The sequence below is a fragment of the Ovis canadensis genome, chromosome 17 (genome assembly GCF_042477335.2).
Source record: "Ovis canadensis isolate MfBH-ARS-UI-01 breed Bighorn chromosome 17, ARS-UI_OviCan_v2, whole genome shotgun sequence".
In the NCBI taxonomy this organism is placed as follows: Eukaryota; Metazoa; Chordata; class Mammalia; order Artiodactyla; family Bovidae; genus Ovis; species Ovis canadensis.
In genome coordinates this window covers 44820876-44831099 of record NC_091261.1, presented here as the reverse complement: position 1 = coordinate 44831099, position 10224 = coordinate 44820876, and the positions used below count along the sequence as shown (strand labels likewise).

The window sequence follows — 10224 nt, the reverse complement described above, 5'->3', positions numbered from 1 at the left end:
ATTAAACTTTCTAAATAAATAACAATGTCTATTTTAAGCAAAAATTTTAGAATTTCAACAGACTTAAGAGTTGTAGGCAATCAGAAAAGGGGGCAGGTTTTATTAAATGTCTTCTAGATCAGCAGCCCCCACCTTTTCAGCATCAGGGACTGATTTCATGGAAGGAAGTTTTTTTATGGACCAAAGAGGGGAAGGAATGGTTTCAGCATGATTCAAGAGCATTACATTTTCTGTGCACTTTATATCTGTTATTATTACATCAGCTCTACCTCAGATCATCAGGCATTAGATCCTGGAGGTTGGGGACCCCTATTCTAGCTCCAGGGTGGCAAGGTTATACATATATTTATTTATACTATAATATTTAGAGGAAAACATATTGATGCATTTCAGTGCTAAATGATATAGAGGGTCATTGTTCATACTATTTGATTTCTCAATAGAACATGATCCATGATGATGATGTTATAGATAACATTTTATGGATTTTATTTATTATTGTAATTTAAAAATACTTAATTTCACAAAGATTGTAATTTAATAATATACCTTGGTTGAAATAGTTTGAAGGTTATTTGTAACAAAAATTTTCAAATATATTGTTGTAGGATTTATGGAAATAAAATGTTCAGTGCTCCCTCTCCTGGTTTTATCATACTGGTGAACTGACCTCTTGTCCCCAAATTGTGGTGATAGCAGAGAAGACAATTTTGAAAAACCAAATAAGATACCATCATGGAATATTGTATTTCTGATTTGACTCTTTCAAACCCATTCAAATTGTCCAAGAAACTTATCCACTGGTTAGCTTATTACTTCTCCAAATATTATGAGATATATGAAAATATAAAATATGTACAATAATTTGACTTTAGCCTTTGAAACAGCCTATTTTATTACAATTTATATTATTAAGAGTGAATAGGTAGCTTCTTGGTTTAATTCTTGTTCTGTGTTATTTTCTAGTAATGCTTTCTTGTTGATGGTTTTAGCAGTGCCCTAGGGTCCTGAAAGGTCATTCCAAATAGAACTTTAATTATTTTAAAGAACTCAAATATTAGAAAATCTCGAATAGAGAAAAAAAGTTTCAAAAGAACTACTATTGTAAAGAAGAATATTAAAAAATCACTGAAATGTCCATACTCAAATTTATATGATTTTTTACTGAAGTTTTGTTTGCTTTATTTCGTCAAAGACTTTAAGCTACTTCTTATATGTAGGACCCGGAAAAAATATTTCCCTTTCCATTTACTATATTTTTCTGGGTTTTAGGTATCTTTTAAGAATCTCTGTGGAAGCTCAAATTCCACATATTATTACCCTCACAGCAGCATGAAGTACATGATTTTGATAATAAATGTCTAAAATCCAATAGTCTGTAAGGAAACAAAAAGCATTTTTCCTACTGATTAAAATGCTTTTTTTTTTTTTCAGTGACACATCATATATGCTTAAGAATTATAAAACCTCTTAGGAAATTATTTCTGTTTTAATTGATTTCTATTCAGCTGATTTTTAAAAATAAACTTATTTTTTCAAAATTAGATAAATATCTCACAAAATTGAAGGAGTCTGGGATTTTTACAATTTTTATTTTGGGGAAATTACATCACAAATCAAGAGAGCAATTATTATAAAATCTACAGCAGGAAATCATACCTTTATCACATATTACATACATTTGCAGTAAAGCGTGCCACGTTTTAGATTTCACATATTCTGAACTTTGCTTTAAATTGGGTCTGTAATGGCATATCATCATCTTTTTAATATCAATATACATTATCTAACTGATCAGTAGTGAGGGCTTGATATACAACTTTTTAATCTTTTCTTCTTCAAAGTTGTTTTCTAATTCCACTTTTAAGGGTAGATTTCACCAATCTTTTTGCTGAGATTTGATAACTGAAGACTGCTAACTAAATTTAAAGGTATTCTTTTATGACGAAAGGCATTTGAAGGATTTTTTGAGGCAATCCACATTTTCAGAGGATGTTTGTTAGGGGAGTGTACAGGGCGATATATCCTAGTGGGTACTCATAAAGGAAAGAGGAAACGACTGTTGGGGAAATCCTGCTCCAGGTTTTCAGGCAGCCCGTATGATTGACACATGATATCACTGGAGGCGTGTCCTGGAGTGGAGGTGGAGGTGGAGGCAAAGAGCTGAAATTCTGCGGAGCCGGAGTGGGACTGCTCTGTAAGGCACGCAGTGGTTTGCAGAGTGATAGCCGCAGACACAACTCCCAGCCCTGGAAAAGGAACAGCTACAGTTGCTGTAAATGTGCCTGAAAAGCAATTTCCAATCTTTGCTTTAGGTAAGAACTGTTTCCTTCCTTTCCTTCCGTAGACATTTTAAGGAAAGATCAGGTGAGAAATGTTGGCTTTTGCAAGGAACTGATTATTTCTTTGAACTCGCTTTAGATCTAAGATTACTGGTTGCATTTCAAATTACCAGTAGCATTCCCACTGCTAAAACGAATGCTCTTAAAGTAAATGCTACCACTAAAAGAAAAAGCAAGGTCCTTTTCCTCCCCACCCCCACAACCCCCCCAGCCGAGCAGTAACAAGTTTCAAGTCTGAAACAGTCGGATGTGTGAAAGAAGAACTGGGTGGTTTTTCTTTTTTTTCTTTTTTTTGCCAAAGAGGGACTGGCATTCGGTGTGTGGACCAAATGCATGTTTGTTTAGGCATTGTTGGCGACCGAATCCCCAGAAGCAATTGTTTAAAACCTGAATTTCCCGTCTCTGTGTATTGATTTCCAATGCGCAGAAGCGTCGCTTGAACGTTGTTTGAACTCTTAGGCATTCCAAGGGGCAAAAGCACTTCGGCAAAAACGTGCAAGACTGCATGTTACTTTGGTTCGCTGCTGACACGCCGACTGTGCGCCCGCCTGTCAATCACAGGGAGCAGCAACAGCCAGCACATGGCAGCGGGTGCGGGCGGCTGGCGAGCTGGCGAGCGGCCCTCTCCTCTCCACTCTTCGCCCGGGCGGCGGAGCGCGCGGCGAGTCCAAGTGCCTGGAAAGAAAGGGAAATTAACGTGTTCTTATCTCTAATCGTTTGTAGCAGGCGTTTCGGCCGCAGAACAGGAGGGTCGGAGGACTGGGAGTGATCGCTGCCGGGAGAGGCTGACTGCCAGGACCGGAGTTCCCAGGAACGCCGTGCCCCCACTTGCCCGCCGTGCGGGATCGAGAAAGTGCCTGGACCTGCGCGGGAGCCAGGGACGACGCCCCGCCTTCTCCCCGGAGGAGAACCCCAAACCTCGCTCCCTTCACCACCGCCCCTTAAAAGCGGGTAAAAAACAAAATCCCACCCACCCCCACCCACGGGGAGCGGCGGTCGGGCCTCTCAGGCGTGTACTCCCTGCGCGGCTCCGTGACTCGTCCGTGGACGCCGGTTCGAGCCCCGTCCCGGGCGCCGCGGAGCCTCAAACGTCCGTGACGTGGATTTCCACGCGTCAGGAGGCCGCCACTCCCGCCTTTCCCGCGAGGAGCGACTGGACCCCGAGGAAAACTCTGGTCCGAGCACAGCGGCGGGTCGGCCGGCCAGTCACGCACTCCTCTCCCCGCCGCTCCCCAGCTCGCCTTCCGTATAGACCGGGAGAGCCCTCCTGAAGGGATTTCTTTTTTTTTCCCCTGGTTCTTGGAAGGGGGCTACACGAGAAGAGCCCCGGAGGTGGATGTTACTGAGCTGCGCGGCGCACGCGAGCTGTGAGAGGTCTGCGCCTGGCCGCGCCGAGTCTCCAGAAGATTGTCCCCCGCAGCCGGAAGGGGGCCGCGGGGAGCGCTCCTGCCCCGGGGCAGAGGCCGCGGGCCGCCCGGCCGCAGCTCGGGCCATGCCTCCCCGTCCTCCCCGCCGCGGTTGATGCGGCGAGTGCACGCAGTCGCCCGCACCGGGACCCAGGCCGGGTTGCACTGCTTGGCCGCCCGCCCTCGCTTCGGCCTAGGTGAGTTTGGGGCGGCCGCCCTCGGGCTGCGGGGGCGGGAGGTGCACGGGCGGGGCGGGCCGGGCGGCAGGTGCGGGCCCTGGGGAGCGGCGTGGGGGCCCGGACCGCGCGAGGGGAAGGGAGAGTGGGGCCACCCCCTCTCGCGGCCCGGACGGCCCGCGGGGCGCTCAAAGCTGGGTAAGCCGGAGAGCGACCTTTCGCCTCCGCGCGGGACGGCGAAGCGGGGTCCCCAGTCCTCAGTCGCCTGCAGCGGCGGCGCGGGGACCCGGCGTGTCCTCTCGGGGAAACCCCTCCACTCGAAAGGTGCATTCGGGCAGGCTTGGAGCGGGGGGGAGGGTCCGAGGAGGACCGCGGAGCTGCTCGGCGGGTGCCCGCGGCGGGCTTTCGGGATCCGAGGATCCCTCGGACCGGGGCCTCCCGAAAGGCGTGTTCGCGCGCGAGTGCCAGAGCGGACCCCCGGTTCGCTGGGGAGCCCCTGGGCCGAGTCGGTGTGCGCCCGCGCGAGCTGCCACTTTATTCTTGTTGTGAGCGCGGCGGCGCGGCGAGGGGCGGGAGAGGGCACTGCCACTTTAAAAGTGGGGAAGTCCGCCCTCCTGAGGTAATGGTAATCTCAGCCTCCTCCCCTCCTCCTGCCCGAGAGAGAGAGAGGAGAGAGAGGGAGCGAGAGAGAATACTTGTTTTCATTCATAACTTTTTCCTTTTCCTTCCTCTCCGTCAACTATTTATTCCCCGCTCGTCTCAGCGCGGATTGCAGAGGGCGCAGCTCCACCGCGGGAACCGGCGATGTGGCGACACCGCTCCGCCGCCCGGGCCCCCGGCTCGCTGCGCCCCGGCTCTTTAGGAATCCGGCTTCTCCTTTAAAGTGTAGACAGATATTTATTTATAACCCTCCCTGCCTTGGGCTTGCTTTTTGGCGCCTGCATTCACTCCGAAGGCTTTTCCTGACTTGTAAGCATCCTTGGTGGCATACGCCAAAAGGCTTTGGAAATCCACGGTGATCCTTAGAATGTGATGGGATTGTCCGAAAAGGTATTCGACTTCGATTCGGGGCTTTCTTGGGGGAGAAGAGTCTGCTGAGAGCGTGTGAGCGTGTTTGGGGCTAGATCCAGGGCTGTCACTGCTGGAAAAGGGGCTTTGCTTCAGATCCGAGGTGGCTGACATTCTGCTTTTAGTTTTTATCTGGTGGCCTCCCTTACCGGCCAGCAGGAACTTTGTTACAGCTAGCATTTAAGACTAAAGTCGTGCCTTGTGCTTTTTCTACTCCCTTCAGATCCACGTTTTTTCCTTTCATGTGGAGTCTGAATTAGTACTTTTAAATACTCTTTGCTTTAGAAGCACTGGGTTAGAAAAGTGCTTTGCGAGGAGGAATGATACTCCAGAGTAACGATGGAATCTTTTTAACAGTCCTTAAGGACTCCAGGACTAAACCCAGCAGGTTGTGAACTTGTTTCTCCTCGGGTACAGAGAAGGTAGAAACTTGAGGCTCCGAGTTGGAAGAATGAGCCGGGGGAAACGCCAAGAAGTTAACGTGTAAGACAGTCCGGGGCCATTCAGTGAAGTTAATAGATGAAATGGACTTCTTTCTGCCTTATTCCTGAAGCTGATGAGATTTGGCTCATGGTAGTGGAGAATAGGCATTTTTTTCCTTTGCATTCTTAAACTGGATCAAATCTGTAGATTGTGGGAGGAATTTGTGTGAAAAATATTCTGGTTTACCGTTTATGAGAACAAAAACGTTTTTATGTTTAATAGATGGTTTTATGAAGAATACATTATAAATTAGAAGTAATTTATCATTGGTATTGAAACAGATTTTTACCTGGATATTGCTATACTTTATTACAAGAAGCACATTGATTCAGAGTTGGCAGTGCTTTTGAAAATCAAGATCTGGCATGTAAATACAGATTTTTAAATTAGAGGAAATACAGATAATTAAAATGGCCAGGATTTCCCCATACTACTTTAAAGGCCAGACACTTTGTATGTGAAAGTTATCTTGTTATGTCAGTGATCCTTATTTAAACTTAAAAAAAAAAATTCAATGTGAATGGTCTTAACATTCACAGAACTGTACATTGAGTTTTGTGTGTGTGCTTTAGAGGCTATAAAACACCAAGAACTGTTGTGTTCATCTGCATTCACTTTTATATCTTGTAGACTAATAGTGAACTAGGTTTAAAATTCTGGTTTCTACTGAAGATGACCTCTTAATTTGAGATTCCATTTCAGTTTGGAGTGTCTTTTTTTTTTTTTAATGCATGAAGTATACCTTGACTAATTTCCTGAACACTAATCGAATGCTTATAACGGCAAGCATAATTAAAGACAACAGCACCATAGCCATTCTTAGTTTGTTGTTGTTGTTTTTTGTAATGGATGTTTTCTTTCATGGAAAGTACCCATGAACTGATACAGAGCTTCTTTAGATGAGAGCGGTTTATTAGTGCTTATACTCAGTGTTCCCCACAAGGGCATGCTCCATTTTGTTTGTTAGATTCACAAACAGGAAGACATTACTTCTTGATTCTGCTTTGTAAAAGTTGAAAAAACTTTCAGTTCTTATGGCATGGGGTCTCTTGCTTACATTCTTCTTCTGTGACGTGGTCCTAAGCCTGTCTCGGAATTGGACTCTGTCCAGGACCCCAGCATCATTGTAATCCGCTGATGAGGGAGATCATTACCAGGTGGTTCAGGCAATTTGTGACTTGACAGGATTTCTCACCTCTTCCCCCCCTACCTCCCCAAATACTTCTAGTCATTTATTTTCTCTATTTGGTTTTTTTTTTCATCTTTGATTTCCTTTTAGGATTTCAGATGCATGCCAGGTTTCCACTGATTGCCAGAAATCAAGATCACTACACATGGATCCCCAAAATCAGCATGGCAGTGGCAGTTCATTAGTTGTGATCCAGCAGCCTGCATTGGATAACCGTCAGAGGCTAGACTATGAGAGGGAGATTCAGCCTGCTGCTATTTTGTCCTTAGACCAGATCAAGGCCATCAGAGGCAGCAATGAATACACAGAAGGGCCATCTGTGGTGAAAAGACCTGCTCCTCGAACCGCACCAAGACAAGAAAAGCATGAGAGGACTCACGAAATCATACCGATTAATGTGAATAATAACTATGAGCATAGACCTACCAGCCACCTGGGACATGCAGGACTCTCAAATAACGCCCGAGGCCCCATACTGAGCAGGTCAACCAGCACCGGAAGCGCAGCCAGTTCTGGGAGCAACAGCAGTGCCTCTTCTGAGCAGGGGCTGTTAGGAAGGTCCCCGCCAGCCAGACCCGTCCCTGGTCACAGGTCTGAAAGGGCAATCCGGACCCAGCCCAAGCAACTGATTGTGGATGACTTAAAGGGCTCCTTGAAAGAGGACCTGACGCAGCACAAGTTCATCTGTGAACAGTGTGGGAAGTGCAAGTGTGGGGAATGCACAGCTCCCAGGACCCTGCCATCCTGCTTGGCCTGTAACCGGCAGTGCCTTTGCTCCGCTGAGAGCATGGTGGAGTACGGAACCTGCATGTGCTTGGTCAAGGGCATCTTCTACCACTGCTCCAATGACGATGAAGGGGATTCCTACTCGGATAATCCTTGCTCCTGTTCACAGTCACAGTGCTGCTCTAGGTACCTGTGTATGGGAGCCATGTCTCTGTTTTTACCTTGCTTACTTTGTTATCCTCCAGCCAAGGGATGCCTGAAGTTGTGCAGGGGGTGTTATGACTGGATCCATCGCCCAGGGTGCAGATGTAAGAACTCCAACACTGTCTATTGTAAGCTGGAGAGCTGCCCCTCCCGGGGACTGGGTAAACCATCATGATTTTTGGAGGTGGGTTGGACCTCCTGAACTTCTCTTGCTTTCAAGCTGTGGCTGTTAAAAAAGATGCTGTCAGATACTGGTTTAATTTTCTTTGCAGTTTTCCCCTGTCCCACCTTTTTCCCCTTCTTTCCAAGGTTTGACTCATGGATTGTACTCTTCTCTAATGGATGATCTTCAGTAAGAGTGGACTGTGAAATGCATCTGGCTCCCCCTTATGACAAGAGCCTCTGCCATCCACTTGAGAGGGTATTGAGAGCCAGTGGGCTTTTGTGTAGCCTTTTTGTTCTGCAAGCAATTTTCCCAAGTTGTACACGTGAACATATCCACACATGTACACCCAGGCTACAGTGATTTAGAGCTGTTTTTGATTGGGTACTCTGGGAACAGGGAAATTGGTGTTTAAAGAAGCAGCCATTTAATTGCTTAAATAAGCTATATATTAAATCTGTCCCCAATTAGGGCTATCTTCATATCATTAGACACTTAAGTAGCATGGGAGATCTGTTTTTGTTACAACGTTAAGATTCTCCTTTAACCACTGCCCTCTCCTTCTTGCTTCTCAACTTTCTATCCCCTCAGTTTTGGCGTTATCATTTTTAGAGATGCCAGGGTTTTCTGTTTTGTTTTGTTTTGTTTTGTTTTTTCCTGTGTAATTTTAGGTCTGCTTTACAATGTAAGTCTTCACATTGGAGATATATTGGTTGTATCTTGCTCATCCTTATTCAAGCTTTCATATTTGTGAAGGACTCGACTCCCTCCCTTCCATACTCCTTGCTTTTCACCAAATTACTCTTGTCATTGACGGCACTTGGATAACTGAAGTTGATATTTATATCTGATCAATCTATAGATGTCACGGAACTATGCTGCCTGAAGTGATCTTGGCTCCTTAATGGTTTTTGGCCACTTGGATAGTTAACAGCTGGGTAGTTCTAATCTTTTCTGTTTCATTGCCTTAACCACAAATTGTGGTGCTTTTTGTATATTTTATGTATAAATCACAAAGTTGAATTCTGACTATTTTTAAGACAAAAGTCTGTTAAACTTTTTTATTGTAAAGAATATTTATTATGCGAATCTCTATTATTTTATGATATTTATTGCAAAAGACTGTTGAAATGTACTCATGTCTGAATATAACAAAATATCAATACGTAACGGAAAATAAGGTGACACGAAGAAAGTACGTATGTTAACTATAATGCAGAAAATATATTAATTAATGAAACTGTCTCTTGATTTCTTCATTTATTAGTGTGTACTGTTGTGATTTTTGTCATTTGCTTTGACTCTTCATGCATACCCATTTTCTTTCTTTCCCTTAATATACCAAATCTAGATGTAGGTGAGCTCAAATCTTGAACTAGATGTTTCCTGGAAAATTCATTAATCAAGATTTTATATTCCAAATTCTGTTTCAACAAATGCCCAAGTGAATCACTTTACAAAGTGAAAAAAGTTTTTCTGTGATTAATATTAACAATTCCATCCCTCCGTTGGCTATTTTATAAGCAAGGGGTTTTGTGTATATCAATTTCTTGGAATGGGACATACCTGTATGTTTTAAATAATGTTTATCTTAACTCTTGGATTAGTCTGAAATTAATTTTCATCAGCAAAGCTTAAAAAATTAGTTCTGTAGCCATACTAGGAGTCTGTGGCACTGTCATTTTAATAAAACATGATAGAATTTAAGAGTGCATCAAGGGGATAGTTAACATTATCAAAGAGAAGTTTTAAAAACATTCCAATCCTTTTCATTCCTTTAATAAGTCTTTAATGTGCCCTGATCAAATAACATTGTGTCATGTCTCATGGAATTAGAAATGTGGGGGTGTGAAACTTTATATTAAAAAAGTACATGTTTTTAGTTTTTAGCCTGCTGAAGTCAGGACATAGTTAGAATCTTTGGGTCTGATAAAATTTTGTTCACGTGAATCCTCAGACTTGATTTCACTAACTCCTCCGTATGCCTAAGTGACGTGTCAAACCTGAATAATCAGCATTTGAGAATAAGATGTTGGCATAATTTGAACCCAGGATTTAGGCTGTCAAAACTCTTATCCAGCTTTTTTGTTTGGTTGTTGTCTCTTACATGATTTGACTACTAGTTTTGGATTATTTATCCTTTGTATTTATAGACTTTGATTTTGTTTTAATTAAATGAGACATAAATGATAGAAACTTTTAATGCATTTCCACCAAGCCACTAAACCTATTAGTTAGCATTGTGACATTTGGCTTAATCAAGTATTTTCTCTATGCTCTGAAAGCAGGAACATTTTTAAAAATTTCATAATCTATGGTATTTTAAAATGTGAATTTGTTTCCTCTTGTATTCAAGTTATGTGGTGATATCACTGGTCCCTGAATATTGAATATTTCATTGAGATTTGGCTCCTTAATGAAGCATGAATAGACTCCTTCAAAATACTGTGTAACTTTTTTCTGTTAT

The 10224-nt window shown here is 43.7% G+C and overlaps 1 protein-coding gene across 2 annotated transcripts; it reads left to right on the top strand.

The window, feature by feature from the left end:
* The first annotated feature begins 2146 nt into the window (after positions 1-2146).
* Positions 2147-9002, top strand: SPRY1 (sprouty RTK signaling antagonist 1). 2 transcript variants are annotated; one of them, XM_069557466.1, is made up of 5 exons: positions 2176-2315; positions 3066-3293; positions 3649-3945; positions 4688-4974; positions 6755-9002. In XM_069557466.1, the coding sequence occupies exon 5, from the start codon at positions 6810-6812 to the stop codon at positions 7767-7769; it is 960 nt and encodes a 319-aa protein (XP_069413567.1). In that variant the 5' UTR covers positions 2176-2315; positions 3066-3293; positions 3649-3945; positions 4688-4974; positions 6755-6809; the 3' UTR covers positions 7770-9002. The 2 variants fall into 2 exon arrangements, with proteins under 2 accessions (XP_069413566.1, XP_069413567.1); XM_069557465.1 differs by lacking the exon at positions 4688-4974 and having other exon boundaries at positions 2147-2315.
* Positions 9003-10224: the final 1222 nt, after the last annotated feature.